Source organism: Antennarius striatus, chromosome 3 (assembly GCF_040054535.1).
Source record: "Antennarius striatus isolate MH-2024 chromosome 3, ASM4005453v1, whole genome shotgun sequence".
Classification (NCBI taxonomy): Eukaryota; Metazoa; Chordata; class Actinopteri; order Lophiiformes; family Antennariidae; genus Antennarius; species Antennarius striatus.
The window spans coordinates 20,401,765-20,422,500 of NC_090778.1; the positions used below are offsets into that span (position 1 = coordinate 20,401,765).

The 20,736-nt window shown below is 44.0% G+C and overlaps 1 protein-coding gene across 1 annotated transcript in view; it reads right to left on the minus strand.

Annotated features, from left to right (window-relative positions):
• Positions 1 to 756: 756 nt before the first annotated feature.
• The window catches only part of ptch1 (patched 1), a 48,128-nt gene continuing 28,148 nt past the window's right edge, over positions 757 to 20,736 (minus strand). The window contains exons 14-24 of the mRNA XM_068311220.1: positions 18,222 to 18,885; positions 17,124 to 17,433; positions 15,436 to 15,578; positions 10,772 to 10,955; positions 8,731 to 9,011; positions 5,895 to 6,032; positions 5,555 to 5,697; positions 2,366 to 2,465; positions 1,846 to 2,193; positions 1,209 to 1,752; positions 757 to 1,103 (exon numbers count right to left, since the gene is read on the minus strand). Of these exons, the coding sequence (XP_068167321.1) occupies positions 1,210 to 1,752; positions 1,846 to 2,193; positions 2,366 to 2,465; positions 5,555 to 5,697; positions 5,895 to 6,032; positions 8,731 to 9,011; positions 10,772 to 10,955; positions 15,436 to 15,578; positions 17,124 to 17,433; positions 18,222 to 18,885 (2,854 nt within the window). The 3' untranslated portion in view covers positions 757 to 1,103; position 1,209. The remainder of the gene's footprint in view (positions 1,104 to 1,208; positions 1,753 to 1,845; positions 2,194 to 2,365; positions 2,466 to 5,554; positions 5,698 to 5,894; positions 6,033 to 8,730; positions 9,012 to 10,771; positions 10,956 to 15,435; positions 15,579 to 17,123; positions 17,434 to 18,221; positions 18,886 to 20,736) is intronic.

A 20,736-nucleotide genomic window follows, 5' to 3' on the forward strand; every position in this document is an offset into this window, starting at 1 on the left:
GGAGTTTAACATAACCTCTTACAGTAAAATACGACCAGAGAGCAGCCTGACGGACAGTGATACAAAGCTGAGAGCAGAAACAGGTTCCAATGCAGAGGCGGAAACTAAAAGAATATATAAAACAAAATAAAGGGAAAAAAAAACAAAACAACAGCTTTTAAAATTTCTTCATATCTGCTCGTCTTAAATAGCACGCATAGCGTGTCAAGTTAAACAGTAATTGTTTCATAACTACCACAGGTTTGTGATAAAAAATTAATAGTTTAACATGCGTACCTTTATACAATAATAAACACGCACAGAAACATGCACACATATAATCATACCCCTGTTTGATAATTCTAACAGTTTCCCTCACGTTTAGATGAGTGTAAATGTTAGCCTGTTCTCGGGATGGATCTGATGTATAAGCCAGAATATAATGGGGGCTGTTTCACATCATTAAGGCCTACACACAACAACTAAACACACATGCATGCACACACATACACACACGCAGACAGATCACTTAGTTTGCTTTAAGAGACATTTGCATAGAGTTATAAATGTAAATTACTTGAAAAACATTTTCAGCAGCAAAAGTGAATGCTGACAGGTACGTTTTTTTGTCTAGCTGTAACTAATGGCACAGATACACAGATGAGTGAACAGTAATCAAAGATCCATCTCTTTCACACACACACACACACACACACACACACACACACACACACACACACACACACACACACACACACACACACACACACACACACACAAACACACACACACACACACACACACACCATATAAAATGGCAGCCCCAGTCAGTTAACTTGAGGAGTTGTACATCTCCTAAAATTATAACTAATTTTTTGTTCATATTTACATATGTATACATCTTTTTAAATATAGATAGACATATCTGAGAAAATTTTTCCATTGGGTTACAGTAAGAATGAGCACCATGACGGTAACACTGGTGAGTTTCTCGCTGCTTCGGGGTGGGGAGGAGGGAGGAGCTGGGCTGGTCTACGCTGGGTCGGGCTGCACCAGGCCAGGTGTCACCTACTTGTTATTACAGAGGGGTCCGTCTTTGGCCATTATACTTCCATTCTCCACAACTGGAAACAATAAATTACATTAAATTGTTAGTCATGGATCAAAAAACAGTCTTTTTAAAAGGACAGCTCGGCCACATGGATCGACGTAGGTAGTGGGACACTTACCTCAGCTCGCTCGTTCATCGCTGTTGCTCTCAGCTGTCTCAAACTCCAAATCTTGAAGCTCCATGGCCTCCACTTTGTCTCCTTGGGCCTCTGTGTGAGTGTCGACAGGCACATGAGGGTCCTGGAAGGATGGCTCTGGCTCCTCCGGCCCTGATGGGCAGTAACTATCCCTTGTAGTGTATCCTGGGTAAGAAGGTCGGGAACTCTGGTTGGACAAGGGGGCCGGGTGGACGGCGACAGTGACAGAAGCAGACGCTGTTACTGTAGTGATGGGTTGGCAGAACGGGGTTGGGCTGGAGTGGTGGTATGGGAGGTGGTGGGTAGTCTGTGGGTTGTGGGAAGGGCGAGCTCTCTGGCCTGCTGAGTGTTCCCTACGGCCGTGTGAGCCATACTGACCCCCAGCCTCAGTAGAAGTTTCAAAAGCGTCCGTGCGTGGATGGACTGGGGGTAATACCTGCCAGTGCAGCTGGGTCTTAGGGTCCCTGCCGTTACGCTGAGTCACCCTGGGCTGGTGCCCAGGATCACAACCCTGACAGGAGGCAGACTGTAGAGCAAAACAATTAGAAATGTATACAGAAATGAGAACATCTGCAAATAGAGAATCATACATGCAACACAATGCGGGATATTTTCTTACAGAATAGGCTTGAGGTTCGTGTTGTCTGGCTGAGCGCCGATGCCCTGATCCTGCTCTCCTTCTCTCTTCTGTTCTGGCTATTCTGCCCCTGCTGGTCTGGTGGTGGTATTGCTGCTCCTCAGCTCTCAGCTGTCCTCTGTGAGATGGAAGGTTGTAGTTCTGCAGCTCTTGGCTGATGCCGGACACAGTAGTGTTGGAGCTGTACTCAGAGTCAGACGAGTCGGAAGCTGCACCTGAGGTGGTGGTGGTCGTGGTGGTGTGATGTGGACGGACTGAGAAGTGCACTACTTGAGGAGGGGCCTCCGGGCAGGGTGTGGGTAACCTGCTACGACCGTCGATAGGCGAAACCTGGGAGGCAAGAAGTCAGCGGTGAATGACATTTATGTTACTAACCAGTGAATGAAAAAAAGAAGAGACTCTACGTTACATCTCAAATTACATTTGCACCATTCCTTGTCAATAAAGTTGTACTGACAGTTGTATATTTAGGCTTATAGTTGTACTTTTTTTGGAATCCTACCTCTGGATAGGGCCCAAAGTATGACAGCAATACTGGAAGGAGGACCAATCCATTGAGCACTCCAAGAACTGTCAGGATGGCCAACACTGCAAAGAAATATCTGCAACACAACCCAGACAGTAGATGAATAAAGGAACACTAATTTCAGAAACTAGTGAAGTAAAAGCACGATATTTGACTTATACTCTCACATCCTCTGTGATACAACATAAAAAAAAGAAGAGTAAAATTAACGGATACCATTGAGACAACTTGAAAATGGAAGGAATTTATGACTGGATTTTAAGAAACACCAAATAAAGACAGTAAGAGAAACAGATCAGGGGAAGAAACAAAGAAAATACCTACGCAGACAACAGAGGGTCAGACGCGGGGAGACATAAGACTATTACACATGACCAACACAATACTTCCACAAAGACACCTGGCCACATCCCAAACAAACACATACGGTATATAACACACCCCCACCAGACAGGCAGGCATGCACTGTGGTTTTGAGGAGCAAAGCAGAAAGGTACCTTGTGTGCTTCTAAGTCCTGCCAAAGAGGGTTAGTCTTAAAGAAGCCGCAGAGAGAAAAGAAAGGGGAAGCATAATTAGCTGGAGCTGGTTAATTCAAAGGCACTGAAGGAATGAAAAAAAAAAGAATTGGAGGGATGTTGGGGGAAGGGGGGTCACTGGAGAGTGAGGGTGCTCTCCCTTGGGTGTGTGGTGTATAAGCAAACATGGAGAAAACAAAGAACTGAGGAATGTGAAGTGTAGAGGGGAAGGGGTAACGGGGAAAGAGAGGAGAGGCAAGTGAGGGGAACGTTGAGAGTTGGTGGGGCGGGGGGCACAACAGGACAGGGGCCTCTCTCTTGTCTCCAGCTATATAAAAGAGAGGGAGAGGCAAACAAATGAAGAGAGGGGTATAGAATTTAAACAATTTAGTCTAGGAAGAAGAAAAGGGGACCTTTAGCACGCCACCCCTCCTTACTTGCGCTACCTCTCCTTTTCTACCTTGCTTCACTCACTCACTCTCTCTCAATCTCTCTCTCTCTATCTCTCTCTCTCCCTTATTTCCAGTTAAGCCTCTGTGAAATTCCCGGCCACTCCGCAATCCCCTCCGTCTAATTAAATCTCCAGTGCATCAGGTAAGACCCCCAATTGCCACTCCTAAATCCCCTGCTCTCCCTCTCTAGGACACATTGATGAACCATGAACCCCTCTGACTGCCTCCTGATCACAGTGTGTGTGTGTGTGTGTGTGTGTGTGTGTGTGTGTGTGTGTGTGTGTGTGTGTGTGTGTGTGTGTGTGTGTGTGCAGACATTGTGGAGGAGCCTAGAGTGAGTGGAGTTCTCATCTTCCTCATATGGGTGGCCCTACCTTCACCATGCTGCTACACTGAATGGAAACCTACTAAAGCTGGAGTCGGGGAACACACCCAGCTGTTCCAAGCTAAACACAATCAGACCTTAGATGCGTTATTATATAAAAGTCTCACAATCTTTTGTGGCCATTTGTAAATTAAGTGACAAAAACTACGGTGAAAAAATGTTTGCCCACAACCTTTACCTCACCCAAGGTGACAATGTAAGGACACACAAAAAAAGAAAGAAAGAATTAAGTGTAGTTGAAGAGCACACACATTATTTTTCTGGAGTGCAATCCTAAATATTTTGTTCATAGGGTGTGATGTGCAGCAGTTTTGCTTTTGGCACTGATTCGGCTGAGGTGAGATCCACGAACACACACACACACATATGTGCACCCATCCTTCACCTACTTGCATTAGAATACTGTCTCATGATTGTTTCTGTGTGTCATCAATATGCCTGGCATTTCCATACACACCAGATAGGGTAAACGCTACGTCACCTTCGGACCCCCACGCCTGCACACATGTACACATGCATGTGTGCAGCCCGCATACCAGGTTGAGTGCCCCGCCGGGCTGTTTAGAGTAAAAACATTCAGAGGGCTGACAGGGAAAAGTCAGGGAAACATTTCTTTCAGTGTAAGCAGAAAAATACGAGCTGGGCCTGTTCTTGGGCCGTAGTTTTGTTTGCTCAGACAACAGCAGAACCTCTAAATGAGGCCCAGGACCGAGTCAGAAACCAGAGAACACCACTGGAGGTGAGGAGAGAAGGTCTATAAGACCTCCCTGTGTTTGTGCCTATGCAGGTCTGATATATGTGAGTCTCTTGGTGTGAGCGTGTTCACTGACAGCCACGCCATCACTGACCCTTATGAACTACAAGACTGGGAGCAAATTGGTGTGTGTGTTTGTGTGTTTTGGTGAGGTTGTGCATACATGTTCGCTTGCAGATCACAAGAACTTGAGTCTTACCCTTTCATGAAGGCATGGGTAAGCTGCACTACACGGCCACCTCACCTCCTTTAAGTTCACTGAGCTCACTGGAAACTTCTCATAACACTCCTTGCTTGAAAATGTACAGAATCATTCGTTTTCCTTCCTCGTACGGCTGCTGGACGGTAACTTTCTGCCTGACCTTCACAATGCAGCGCTACACAAAAAAAGGAGCCTCGGACACAGAGGCCCCTTGGTGTGTCTGTTTTAATTTCCACTTCTCCTGTCTGTCCACAATTGCCCTCTAGCACCCCCCCATTACACCATTACTCCTTCCCTTGCTTATAAATGTCTAGAGAGGGCAGTTAAACTAGCTGAAAGAGATTACAAAAGCCCAAAGACTTTCTTGTTTTTACTCACTGCCCTTCACTCTCTTTTACTTTGTCTCCCTCAGCTTCCCTGTTTACTCCCTCCTCCTTCTTGTTCTCCGACCTTCAACTCCCCATCCACACCTCGGTTTCTCCTAAAATTGTCAGGCATGAGAGTCACAAAGGGGTAGAAAAGGAGGATGAAAGAACGGACAAGCGGAGGCCATGGGAGTAAGATTAAAAAAAAGGGGGAGTATGTCAATGGTAGCTGGAAAAGAATGAGATTTACAGAGGGGATATGAAAAGGGGCGAAAGATGAGAAAGAGACTGAGGGAGGGAATGAAGGATGAAGGCGAGGGGCCTTCATGCATGATTGGTGTCCTCTGTAGATTCCTTTGTGACATACACGTTGAGGCATGGTCTCAACGGTCTACTGACGCCACACAGACGCCAAACAGTAACCTTTGCATGAGTCCTTACATATTTAGATGAAATGTGGAATTTTGATGAGGTTTAGATCTTATAGTCACCTGACGATGAAGTCAAACTCAGAGCCAGCGAGCATCAGGACACCTAATAAGGTGGAAAAAGCTCCATCAAGCACCGGAGCAAACATGTGCTCCAGCGCCAGCACCGCCCGCTTGTGACGATCCCCTATGGCTGTCAGGAATGCCTGCAGCAAACACAAACAGAAACATGAAACATGTTTAGTTCTCAACCCTAACCCTAACCAAAAAAAAAAAAATCTCAGCATTTCTATGGGCGGAAAAAAATGTGTTTAAGCAGTTTATATTAAAGACTTTAAAATGATATACAAAATCCTCTCCATGCTGAATGAAAATGAAGTTAATATAAAATGTGTGTGCCTACCAGGGCAACATGGACAGTGAACTCCACTCCAATACCCACAGAGGCGATGAGAATGACCACAGGAACAGCACTCAGCTTGATTCCCATCAGCCCCATGAAGCCAAACAGCTCCACAGTCATGAGAGACAGCACTAACACCTGGAAGGAGAGGAGGACCCAATGTTAGGAAGAAAGTGACACTTTTACACAATTTGCTGAAGGTGGGACTGGGGCATAAAGACAAATAGGTTGTGTGATGCTTGATGATGTACAGGGACTGAGGCCCACAACTGGAGGATTTAAAAAGCAGATTAATAATGAAGACGTGAGTTTTTAAAATCTCCACAGAGCATCAGATGATAAACCATTCTTGTACACAAAGATCCACAAACATGGCTATAAGGCTCAAGTCCTCCACAACCTAACACAGGACAATGAATGACTGACTGACTGACTGACTGACTGACTGACTGGCTGAATGAATGAATGAATGATAAGGCAGTAGGCAATACTGCAACTAAATCAGCACAAATATAGTGTGTGTGTGTGCTTGAAAATGGGTGACGTGGGGAAAAAAAAGCCTTTTTTGCCTGTTTGCCTGTTAGTACAGTGGCATTTTGGTACAGCAGTGTTATGAAAAGTGATTGCCATTCCTGAAAACCCTGTTGTCATATAAAAGAAAAACCAAATCGCTACAGCAGGTTTCTGCGTTCTATGTTTCTGTCTCAAAGACGTAAAGAAATAACATTGTGTGTGTGTGTGTGTGTGTGTGTGTGTGTGTGTGTGTGTGTGTGCGTGTGCACGAGCTTCAGTGGAGAGCAGGACAGGAGCTGGGAGTAAATGCCATTATCAGCTGACAAGTGTCGGGTTACATGGGGCCCAAATCCTTTGAAGAGGGCTAAGGTGGGCAGGGGAGTAGCTGCACCAAAGTGTGCATGTGGGTACGTTTACAACAAATGTGTGCATGTGGGTGTGTTTACAGTGAGTGTGTGAAGGTGAGTGCATTTACAACGAGTGAGTATGTGCAGTCTGTATCCATGAGGGCTTTACACAAAAGTACATCTCAGGTAATGTTAGAATAAAGTGTTTAAACTTGCTACTAGGGTCGATTATTAACACATTTTAAGATCTCTGAGATCAACTCTAACCAAATAGAAACAATCAGGGGGAGAAAATCAGATGATAAGTGATCATCATTAATGCAGCTGAGACCTACAGTATTGTGGTGTTAAATTTGAGCATAGTCGATATCTGTATGAACATAACTGGCACAATATGTTACAAACTCTTACAGTGTGTCAACACCACGCCACAAGTAAGATGTGACGATGGCAACACATCAAGCACGACCACACGTTTCCAGCAGCATCACCCTGCTGTTTTGGGAACGGGACTCAAGGCAACAACCTCTCGATGCAGCATTTAAGCAGCCGTTTGTGCTCAAAAAGTTCCTTTTGTAGTCAGTAGAAATTCATATTTTATTGCCTAGCTGCCTTTTGTTTTGCTGATCCAGAAAGAAACAATCCAATCTGTAACTCTCGTAATTTAACAGAACCCCAACCACCACTTCTGTGATCCGTTGAACCCCCCATTGAGTTTAAAACACGCTGTTTTGTGCTTTAGATGGGATTCAAACCAAATAGCTGAGTGGGTTTCCCGTTTTAATTCTGGTGGTGGTCTGACCACTGTCGGAGTAAATGGTTAGACTTGATGTCGCTACATAAGTCGTCTTTTGATCTCGCTAGTAAAGCCTGGAGGATGAACATGAGGTCTCCCCTCCTTCCTTTAAGGGTTCGGGTGGCCTGGCCACTGCCTGTCGTAAACACAACCCATCAGAGAGAAAAACCAGAGCACTCGCTGTGTGTGTGTGTGTGTGTGTGTGTGTGTGTGTGTGTGTGTGTGTGTGTGTGTGTGTGTGTGTGTGTGTGTGTGTGTGTGAATTATGTACCTGCATGTTTACACCTTCAAGCTGTGTGTGTGTGTGTGTGTGTGTGTGTGTGTGTGTGTCTGTGTATGTGAATGCATGTTTGCATCATGCATCCCTGGAAACCGCTCTCGTGAAAGGACAGGAGGAGACTGGAGGGTTGTTTAATAGGTCTAGAGTGGGAGCAAGTTGCCAAAGCAACTTTGTATCCTCTCCCCATTTATTTCAGCGTTGGTGTCTGGGAGTGTCGGACTAGACTAAACAGACCGACTCTAACAATACAGCACAAGTTAAACACTGGTGACTAGCGCTGCAAAAACACAGAGCAGCCCCTTCTCCTCCCCAACGCTTTGCTCTCTGAGATGCTTTCAGGACGACACATAAAAACCAGAAAACAAAGAGAGCAGAGCTTGAAAAGTAGTTTCTATCTTTCTGTCTGTTTCTAACACACTACATTAACCTGAAAGACTATAAACATAAAACTTCTACTGCACTTCAGGGGTATATGTCTGTCTCTATAGTAAACTGACCATGAATTTATAGTTGAAAAATCCTAGTTGACAATTCCCCAAATCCAACAGAATGACTCCACTGGGTCCTTGTGAATCTCTTCACAATTCGGCAGCTCCACATCTTTCTCATCCACCTTCCCATTTGCACAAGTTCTTTCAGCTTCAGATCCCACCCCTCCATCAGTCTCCCTGTAACTACCTCCCACAAGACATTCATAATACTGACCCTCATTTATACCTTTAAATCCTTACTGACACTTAGTCAGTCTGATTGTAAATCAATAACCATATTTGTACTTGTGGTTACTGTTTCTGTAAGATTATTTTAGCCCATATGTCAGGTTTTTTTTTTACATTGTGTTTCGTAATGCCTTGAAAGACGCCCATAAATTAAATTATTATAATCTGTTGGAACACTTACGATGATACCGGCGGTCCAAGGGTTGAGCAGGAAGAGGGCACAGACCAGAAAGGTGCAGGCAAGTACAACACTGATGGACAATAGCAACCAGTGGCGCAGACTAACATACTGCTCCCAGAACAGGAAGGGGTATCCATTTGGGTAGGATGGTAGGCCTTGTCGACTGTAGTTGCTGCAGATGGCCCGCACGCTCTCGATGGCCTCCACAAACTGTGGCGTCTCCCGGAGCCCGTTGAGGTAGAAGGGGAACTGTGCGTATTCGATGGGCTCAGCAGCCGGGACTAGATGGAGGGAAGATGAGAGGAGAGTTCATGTGTTAGTCTGCCGAAATCACTATATCACTTTTATTAGACCTAAAGTAGCAGTGCATGATGGTTATGCACTTTGGGGTCTTGGACACCACACAGCTGTGCCAGAATTAATTTTTTAATTTAGATGACTGAGGAATGCTTTGGATGAACAAAAAAAAATGAAACCGAGACAGCACTGACATCTGCAGATGATATTTGTCTGTCCTGATTAACTGACCATTTAGTGTATCTGTAGAAATAATTTTAGAATTTTCAGCCAAACCAATATCAAGGCTTTCACTCCACAATTCAAATGTGTTGCAAGAGTAGCTACATCTGTGTGCATGTGTGTGGGATGGTGGTGGAGGTAAAGGCGTATGAAACAGAGCTCCATTGACTCAAACCAAGCCGCTCTGTGGCCCAGCCTGTACTAATGAGGGCCTATCAGTTCCAGACACAATGGAGTGTGAGAGCTAACGTTGATCCACAGTAATTACGATGTCAGAATCTCTACCATTACCACACCCTAAAGTTAGCATTGCCATGTAAAGCATTATATAAAAGGATAAATATGCATACCTGCCTATACTACCATGTGAAGTCATATTCGTTGTTGTCCAAACAGTGTATTCATTCACATTTGTACTTTCAGCGTAATTAACAACAAACCACTGGATGAACAAATTGAAAAATATTCTCCACTTTTCTCCACCAATCTGTATCGCTTTTCTAACAAGAAAACATATTTTTAGGACTGTCTGAAGCTGCTGAGTGTGTTTATTCTACAGTGGTCCCTTCAGGGTCAGACAGGAGCACTTGCTAACATGGTTTTGTCCATTATAATCTCAGCCATAAATTTCCATTAGGACACTAGTTGGCTTTCGGCCAACACAGATCTGCTCCAGGGGGCTCCCATACAGCCAAGCACTTCACGCTGCTTATCCAATCATATCCCCCACCGTAAAGGACTTCCTGCTTGTTATCCAATTGTGATTCCCACCCAAACCCAGTCTACCCTTGTTATCCAATCATTTTCCTCTCTTGTGGAGCACTTCCTGAGTTGTACCAATCACAGGTTAGAATCAAACGACATTACTATACTTTTTATGTGATTTACAGTCTGTGTGTGTGTGTGGTAGAGAAATGAGAACAGGGTGTGCGTAGTGTTGGGGGTCACTGAGTTTTAATAATGTGCTGGTGTGTATTTGTGTGTGTCTAATACTAGGGGCCCATGGTAGTCAGGATTATAGCATGCACCGCAGGCACCATTAGGAGAACCACAGTGAGCTGTATCTTGGTCCCTGGCTTTGCAACCTGAGATCACCCATACATTCATGCACACACACACACACACACACACACACACACACACACACACTCACACACGCACACACACACGCACAGTGTGCAGTGGTGCATTAAAATCTACTACCTCTCTTAAAGCTAAGAAGCAGACAAGGAGCAAGAACTCAAGCCACAAGATGTAAACACTGCTTACATGTAGCAGCCACCTTATAAAACCTTAAAAAAAAGATAAAAAAAAGTCTCAGCCAACCCCACAGACGTTTGGCTTCAAATTTCAACAAAAAATTAGCGAGCAAAATTTGTTCAACTGTACCATGTAGCAGGTTTGAACTTTAACATTTCAAATTAGCTGCATTTGTCACACCAAATAACATTACTTTTGAAATTTCCTTCCTTGTGTCAGAGCAGAACATTCCGTTACGGTAACTTATGTTATGATGACTTACTGCTGAGGCGTGTCTCGGGCATGAGGTCGGTACGGTCGTGGAGCCACTCAGGAGGGTGTGGGCGAATGTTGGCCTGGGAGGCGGCGTAAGCCACGGGATCATTGCTGACCCAGGCAGTTAGGTAGATGTAAAAAGCTCCTGGGTTGATGATACCGTCTGCGTCCACAAGCCTCTGACGAGTCAGCTAAAAAAACCAAAGGAGACGATGGTTATGTTAAAAACACAGCAACTCAAGTACATTCCGCACTACTGTTAAGAGGAGAAAATGATGTCGTCATTAGTTTGAACAAATTTTTTTAAATTTAAAAATGGAATGAGCACAGATTGAGCAAATAATACAGTTTAATTGAAAACAAAATAAATGGAGTCTGTAATAGGAAACCATGTTCCTGCCCTTAAGCATACATTGGACATTATTGCGGAAGTAAAACACGTTGAACCGACATATTCTCCAGGTGAGCTGACCATAGAAATGCTTATTTATACACATGCATGAGTGCAAGAGAACGCAGCAGCTCTCAAAACAAGAGCCAAATATTAGTTTTCCTCTCTTGCCAACCAAAAAAAAAAAAAAAAAAACGAAAATAAGAAAAATATAAAAATCAACAAGTATAACACTGAAAGTCTTTCTGAAAATTCCCGTACTTCTCATTACAGCTTCCAAGAATTATCATGCCACATTAAAACATGGAAAATGTTGAATCAGCCTCCCTCTTTACATACACTAGATACTGGCTGGCTAACCTCAGGCCTGATGTCCAAAGTATTCTGAATACATTTCTGTCAAGATACAGCTGCAGAAGATGAAGAAAAAAATCTTCTGCCAAGTCCTCTTCATTCCAACAGCAGACAATTTAGAAGCATATTGATATTTGTTGTACGAGACAGTAATATGACTTCTTAGTTAGCGTTCTGTTGCTGACAGGGTTTTTCCTATCATTACAACATTTGCCCACTGGGCATGAGTTGTTTTTATGGCATTAGCCAAATTAACAGAAGAAAAACCACAGAGTCCTCCACCTCATTTTTTGTTGTTGTTGCTAATTTATGGTCCAATTTGCACTGTGTCCTCGCGTCTGCGTTTTTAAGCACACATAAAGGGCTTTACCATTGGCTGATTTGTATTTGAATCAGCAATTCTACTGCATACCCATGTTCTTAACATTAAACATCATTTGGAAATGATCACCCAGACGGGAGTGGGAATCGAACCGCCGATTTTAAATCATAGGACGACCCGCTCTACCGCCCGCTTTACCACTGAGCCACTTTACCACTGAGCCTTATTTTATTTTATATTTTAATTTTATCTACTTAGCAGATAATAGCATGTTCACGCACTTAGTGAACATGAGGTATCAGCATTTCAACTGATGCTGATGATATCATCAACTTTTAGTTTAAAAGTTAAGCTAAAGGTTAATATCTTTTACTTTTAAAGTTAGTTACTTTTAAAAGTTTAGGAATCCACTTTTATCCACTTTAACTTGCTGTTTTAAGCACACCAAGAATTTTGTGTTTCTGTATGTTTGAGGATTATTATCTAGCTCTTTCTCCATTGGTACGACTTGCTCCACTGGTCAGGAGGTAAACGGGAATGATTGTCTTGCCCTCCTACGTGGAACCAGAGGAGCGCAGCCAAACAGAGCTGTCTCCTGAGAGGTAAAACCATTAGCGTACGCCGCTCTGCCACTCTCCCTTCTAGGAACCATAAATCCCTTCTTCACACAGGCAGGGAGAGTTTTGGAGGTGAAGCTGGAGTCGTGGGGTTATGTGGATGAAGAAAGGACTAAGGGTTTTTTTTTTTTGTGATGGGGGAGGTAAGGGTGGGGGGGTGCCTGAGTTAGCGTAACAATAAAAAAAATTGGCTTGAGTCCCTGTGCACGTCTGTATGCAGTTAACCTGGTTGTTAACACTGAAGGAAATGCCACCCAGCAAATGTAGTAGAGCTATAAAAATAACACAACATCTGTACAAATGTTGCTCACACTTGCTTCTCTTAACCCCTACGGTTACCCAGAATGCCTGGTGCCACATATCAACCATTCCCTGAACAGGAAAAAAACCCCACCCTTCATAGCATTAGCATCTTAAAAGCACTTTGAAACTTTCCTCCTTCTTCTGTAAATAGTCACGTCCTCCAAGGTTTTTTCTTTCTCTTTTAAAACCGCATACACAAACCGAAAGCGTGCGCACACAACTCGCTTAAATATGATTTCCAGGCAAAGCCACCAGGAACAAATGGTTTCCTAGCACGTAGAGAGATGTTTGCAGCGACAGATGAAAGGCAAACCACAGATCCATGGAGTGGCATATCAAAATAAAACATCTAGCTTTTCAACATGCCTTGGTTGAAAAAGATCTGGTCCTCATTATGAGAAAAAAAAACTGCTACTGCTGTTCACGTACGCATCACTGTCAAAAGCTGAACGTACATTCAAAACATACGAACGCACGAGCGGGGCTGTTTCAACAAAACCACGTGCTTCAGCTTTCCTCATTGAATGAGAGTAGTACAAGGGGGGGGGGGCAACAAGAGGGGCAGTTTGAGGAGGAGTTTGTGAGAGAGCAAGGATTCCAGAGGATCTGGGTTGAATTTAATAGCGGGATACGCAACAACTGTATGTCTTCAGGCTGTCACAGGAAGCCCAGGCAGCTCCGCGGGCGGCCCCCGCACACCTCATGGCAAAACATTTCCCTCCCAGATGGGGGAAATGATGTCACACCGCCGCACACCAAGCGTGTCTCCACTTCCTGGCGGCCGGCGCAAAAGATGACAGACGTTGCGTGTCACAGGGAAAAGCTTTGAACGCAGCCTAAAACAAACTCTAAACATGCAAAAACACATGACACAGCAGTGCTTTATGTCAGAATGAATTATCTCGGAGGAAAATGATATTTGTGTTGAAAAGGACAGGGCTTACTTTGTGTACGAGATTTTGTAGAAATCCCAGCCAAGAATTTTGTTTTTATATTTCCCAAGTGCCTTATCTTTAGTTTTCATGGTGTCCTGCCAAAAAATGCAGCCATGCGTCCATTTTTGTCATTTCTTGGAGCTGGTACTGAACTAAAAACAGCAAAGCCATGTCTCGCCGAGTGTCGTCACCTCCGTGATACACAATCTACTCTCTCCCTTCCTCGCCACTCTTTGGGTCTGTCAGCTGGTTTTCTTAGCTGTTGACGTGTGTCACTGTTTGATGTCAAACACCCTCAATATATTCTGTACACTAGGTTTTATGTAACTTCTTTTGACAGCAGCTCCAAATTGGAAGAGCTCTTGTAAATACAATGTCATGGACTTCTCGTGGCCCGGTCTAACACTTGTGACGACATCTGTGTGTTTTCTACACACACTATGCAGAAAGTCAGGTGCAGCACTCAAAACATGCTGTAGCCCTCTCTTGGGTGCGCATACTTTTAACGTGAGGAAATAAAACAAGCAAGGCCTTTTTTCATTGTTCTACTTTTGCATGACGTTTTGGATCATTGAATTTGAGCAGAGGAATAAAAAAAAAACAATTTCTTTTTGCATCTCTTTTTAAGTTTCTTAGCATTGTTTTGCAAAACTACTTTGTTGTTGTGTCAATTGGCTTTCTGGGTGTTTTGAACGCATTAACTAAGGATGTGTTTGAAACAGATACATAATGAAACCAACCAGCTAAATTCATCATATCTACAAAAATTTGTCTAAAAACCAATGAATAAGAAAAAACCTATTCATTCGCACTATGAGCCCTCAGTTACTTTCGCATTTTGTAGATATTAGTCAGGTGGGGCAACTTAAATGATGGAAAAAGATGAAATTATTGGCTATATACAGTATATATATATATCTTTTCTTTTGTCTCCCTCGTCCCCTGCCACCATTTAAGATTCCTTGTAGAATGGTCTTAGCAAGGCCTGAAGATCTGGTTATGCACCCATAACCATGTTGGTAATTGGTTTGCATTCTATGCTGACAGTTCCTTCATGGTCAGCCAGGGCATCCGTCATGATACCCTCCAGAAAGACGTTAAAGAGAGTGGGGTAGAGAGGGTGTCCTTGGCGCATCATTGGAGCAGTATTTTTTTCCATCTGTCCCAGATTTTATGTTCTTTCGCCAGACATTCACGAGTCTTACTCTGAATTGTACAGACTCTGGTCTGTCCACATAGAGACCACATGCAAATCACTTCTAGACTAATTATTCATAGTGCCGTTGAATCTTACGTTAAGCCTTCAGACTTTTAATCCTACAAACTGTGCATGGAATGGCCGACTACGTGTCAAGCTGAAATGCTTGATGTGGCTAGGAGACATCTGATGTGCACATAATGCAGACACACATACACACATAAATGTTTCAAATGAAGAGTTAATAGATTTTTCAGATGGGCAGGCTGTCGCTCCTAACGAGAGCCTTATATTCCTGGGCTTGGTAAACTCATCACAGACAGAGGATGAGAACAGGCCCGGAGCAGACGGAAAAGGTGGATACAGACTGTATATTAATCTGGGTGTCACTCTTCCAGTGCTAATCACACGTAACATGTACGCATAAAACAGGAATGCTTCACAGTGGTGTCAAATCTCCCTAAAGTATGTCCACATTTCATTTTGAGCTAAAACTTAAATCACTTTTTTATCGCTACAATAACCAACATGAGATAAAATCCTTAAAATACCTGGTTGACGTTGTTAGGCTTCTCCCGACGCCCCGTCTGCACCAAAAGTTTATAAGCCAGGACTCCATCATCAGAGCCGTTTTTGTAGCTGTTGAGAGTGATGCGGCCGGCATCCCAGTCCTTGTCAAACGCCTGCTGTAATCCTGCAAGAAAGTGCAGTCAAACAGATTGGTTAGATGTTTGTAGAGGCCTGGCTATCTTCATTTTTCCACTGCAAGACCGTTCTCTCTCAAGAAATACGACTCATAGCCACCCAGGATAACATGGCACAGCAAAATGACCCTATAATAAGCTTGCTTGATTTAATACAATAACTTGGTTCCATTCTCAACCACCAAACTGACTTCAAACGTCTAAAATCTGCTGCTTTTGATCCAAAGCCATCATTAGGAGACATATCAGTAACATGTGTCTCCCTCATACTACTCTCTAATCCATATGTGCATCACTCCCCTCCTCTCGGCCCTCCCCCAAGGCCCATGCTGTGGGAGATGTTGTTTTGGGTCTTGTTCCTTGGCCTGTCTGGCTCCAATTTGTCCCTCTATTGCAGTGAGCAATATCAGAGACAGTTTTCCCTCTCTCACCCACACACTCCCTGTGTGGGTTCCAGCCGGCCCTCACACACTCACACACTCACACGCACACGCACACACACACACACACACACACACACACACACACACACACACACACACACACACACACACACACACACACACACACACACACAGACATTGTGTTCCATCCTTAGAGGCAAGTCCACGAGTGTTTCCCCAAAGCACATGGGTTCTTTCTTGGAAAGGACTAATGTGGAATTTTTTGTTTTTTATTTAGTGGCATTTGTCATTATTAGGAGCTGTCATCCATGGTACGCAACCAGGACAGTATTCAGAAGGGAATCCTGCCGTCATACAGTCATTGGTAGTCACATTGTTTACTTTCATGTAGATACATACATATGTATTTATGCACAATTCATAATAATGAGCTGCTGTATATGTATTAGCATAGTGTCATTGTAAACATTTTGCAACCTCATGGATGGTTTCCTACAAACTCAAGATAAAAGACAAAAAACATGACCTTAAAACTGGTGCATAAGGAAGTGATTTTTCCCATGATTAAACCGTCTTGACCACTCACATTAACCCTTACAGCCCTGTGATCACAGGGGCGTGATCACAGGGCTGTAAGGGTATAATTAGGCATTTATAACAAAACGGTATCAAATTGCTTCACCTGACACACACAAAATATTTTTTTACATCTGTGCTTTCCACTCCAATATGGGTATTCAGTGCACGCTCGTTCCTCGCAGTTAATGCCTTCCAGGAACCACTCGTGGTTAACGAATTTCGCGATATATGCGACAAACTACTTATCCTATTATTTATTGTAATTTAAACGTTTACGAACCCTCCCCATGCTGATATTAAACCACCTTCTATCTGTATTACCTTTTCCCACACTCTTATCGACTGTTTAAAGCACTTTTGTGTCTCACGAAAGTCCGAGACTCACAGAACGGAGCACATTTCCCGATGCTGTCGGCCAATAAAATGCACATATGGTATCATGTGACTGCCTACCAAAAATCCGCTATGTGGTGAAGTCGCAAGCGTTGATGCGCGAATGCGCGAGGGTGCACTGTAGTCTGGGTAGTAATTGTACAAGAAGCTCAATTTTACCTTGTAACCAGTCTCTCATGTAGTGAAGCCACATGCGCGGCAGCTGTCCGTTGTCTTCTTTCAAAACATAGCGAACAGTGTGGAACCTTTGGTGGAGCTGGTGCAGCAGAGCCTGGTGCTGGGCATAATCGGCTCGCTGCGTCACCACATACATGTTGTAGAAGGAGAAGAATTTGAACTGGGCGCCGATGAAGTCGTACTCGCTGGTCTCTCTGGGCACGATGTCCGTCAGCTCGAGGCCGTCCCTCACCTGGGTGGTCCCGTACAAACTGACTCCCAGCAGGCAGAGGAAGAGCGCAATGACAACCACCTGCAAACAGGGGATGAAGCTTCATCAATCAATTTGCTGCACAAAGAGAGAGAGAGGACAGCTTCAGCTTGGACTAATTACAACTTTAAATCGGTTTTGCATGTTCTGAATGGATGAGTGGACAGCAAAAACGTGGGGGGGGGAAATGCACGATCTGTAGTGGATTATATGTCATATTCCAAAATATGCATATGAACCATTTTAATGAAAAGGAAAAAAGCTGTCGTCTTTCATTTGCAAGATCCAAACTGACTGGTTTAGATAATCTGGCTGCTTCTTTACAGACCTGCTGCCAGACTGCTTGTGTTTTTTGCCCCATTAGACTTTTTCTGATGCAAATGTTGGCTTGATGACCGAAATTAGGATCAGAAGTCGATTTTATTATTAAAGTTTTTCTTTACGTCACCACGCAGTAATGGAAATGCATGAATCAATTTGGTAATGTGGAAAAACGTCTGACAGTGTAATGAAAATATTGAATTTTTGTTTTTTAATAATGTCAAGGAGAGACCACTGGATGATTTCAGCTCTGGAAGGCTTTAAAGCAGAGGGCCACCCACCAGAATGAGGTCAGACTTTATGTGCATCAGTGTGTGTGAGGGTGTGTGACTCAGATAGGACGTGACCACAACCGCTACCCAAGATTTCCTCCTACTTGCTCTGGTGACTAATCCTCCTGTTCAAATTATCGCCACAGTGAGTCAGCACCAGCACACTTTTACCACCCACAGAAGGTTTTCCCTTCGGCTTCCATTTCTACACACACCTGCACAGTAAACTAAGCTCACCTTGGTGGTGGTCTGCAGAAGGAAAGGAGCATAGTGCCTTTCTGCAAAGGAGGCCAGGGTCCAACGGGAGCAGGGAGGCTCCAGGCAGCGCAGGCGCAACGATCCTTCTCCAAACTGGGACAACAGGTCCCGCGTGGAGCTGTTGTTCTCCGGAGTCTGGCCAGTCGATGAGATGACTTCACCCTGAGGAAGTGAGCTTGCAGGAGGTGGGGCAGGATGAAAATGCGAGATGTATGTGGAACCTTGAGATCCCCCATTAGCCCGGCTACCGCTGTTGTTATTATTGAGATTGCTGTGATCGCTGTTGCTGCTCCTGCTGCCGCTGGCGTTGCCGCCATGATAGTCATTGCAGGGGTCGTTCCTGGTTGGGGCTGTATTGATAGGCTGCACAGAGATCTGGGATCTGGGTTCGGCTGTGGTGTAGAAGGCCTGAGTTCGTGGGTCGTACTCCGTCCTGAGCTGCACTGTGGACTGCATGGTAATTTGTGTCTGCTGGGCAAAGCCATGGCTGCTATAGGACGGAGGGGGGCTGCTGTAGCTCGGAGGAGGCGTCGGATATGAGGGTGGAGGGGTATGGTAGGAAGGGGGAGGGCTGTAGCGACTCCCGTCAGCCCCATCCAGGTACGCGTGAGGCTCAATCTGGATCACACGATTGGCATGGGGGCTGAAGAGATGAAGAGAAAAGAAACTGTCAGACTCTAGATTGTGAAAAGAAATTGTTGATTCCATCAAACATTAAATTTTACAAAAGCACTGGTTTATAAAATTGCAGCTTATGGTATTTTAAAATGTTTTACATGCTTTGTTTTATTGTGAATCAATTCTCTCTTTCTGTAAATTTGAAGTACAGTGGTACCTCTACTTATGAATGTCTCTACTTACGAAATTGTCTACTTACGAAATTTCTCAGCAGGAAAATATTACCTCTAGTTACGACAGAAATTTCGACTTACGAAAGGTAAAAATACAGTATGGGCTGATACTCGCAGCTCCCACAGGTTCCTGAATGCAACATTCATAGCTGCTCTGCCATTGGCTATTACCTAGTATCTTCCTGGCATCCCATTGGCTAAGAGGAACCTCTGTGTGGACCTAGATCGGTGTTTATGTGGGGTCCACGTCATTCAGCTCTCGACCCGTGAGGTGTTCTGATAGTTTAATGTAAATATATTAATTTTTTTGAGTACAGGTAGTCGTCAACTTACGACCTATGCGACTTACGACCAACCGACTTTACGACCACAATGTCCGGACAACGCGGGCATTCCCTCCTGCCACAGTACTCACGCTCTGAGACTCCCGCGCTCTCTTCAGTCACCACGCCGCACACACACTGTTCAGTCACACTGTGAGATCAGTAGCCCAGCCCACTACTGATGGGCTGGGCTAGTTGGGAGGCTGTGATGGAGAAATGTATGAATGGCGTATGGAAAAACTGTGTCAAGTGTTTTGTGAACTCTTCTGCTGGATTTGAAAGTGACGAAGAACTTGATCAGATTCGGGAGAAAATAGTGGAACTGGCAAAAAACCTCTCCTTGGAGTGTGAAGTGGAAGATATCGAGGAGTTGCTAGACAAAGAGTCAGGAGAACTTACGAATGAAGAACTGATCGCGCTTTTTTTTCTAAGAAGAAAGAGTGGAAGAAGAAGAGAGAAGAGAAGCAGAGAAAGAAGAGGAGGAACCAGAAAAATGTTCACCACCAAAGGCTTGTCAGAAGGCTTTTACCTGTTAAATAAACTCCTTGCACACTTTGAAGAAATGGACCCAAACATAGAAAGATTTGCAAAGATTGAACGGATGGCAAACGACGCTTTCCGTCCATATTGTGAAATTTATGAGGAGAAAAAGAAACGAACAATTCAGACAAAGCTCACAATGTTTATGAAAAGATCGTCTCCCGCTCCCACCAACCCACGCGCTGCCCCAGCTGATGATCCAGACGACCCACAGCCAAGCACCAGCGCCAGTGATGCTGGATTGAATTTTTACTTAAGAGTCGATTTACGACCAAGTCGAATAACGACCGATCTGTTGGGACCAATCGCGGTCGTAAGTCGACGACTACCTGTATTTGCAATGGACCCCAAGAAAGTGACGGAGAAAAGAGGAAAAGGAAAGACGAAGAAAGGAGTTTTTTTGTCCATATAAACAAAGAAAGAGATAATAGAAAAGCATGAGCAAGGGATTTAGTTTGGTTGATCTCGCCAAAGAATATGGCTGAAATGCATCTACAATCGCCATGTTATTAAAACAAAAGGAAGTTTAAGGAGTTTAAGGCATCGCGTGGGTGGTTGGAGAAGTTCAAAAGGAGTTCAACAAAGTTCAACAATGAGGACAGCAGTTAAAAGGTAAATGACCGTCATTATTATTCTTTACTCTGTTCTTTGTTTTTTACGTTATGCACAACTCTCATTTATTGTGTAATAATCTAATCGTAACATGTATTTGTTACATGTTTTGATGCATTTTCATGCTTTATAAAACATTTATGTCGGAATTTTTGTGGGCTTGGAACG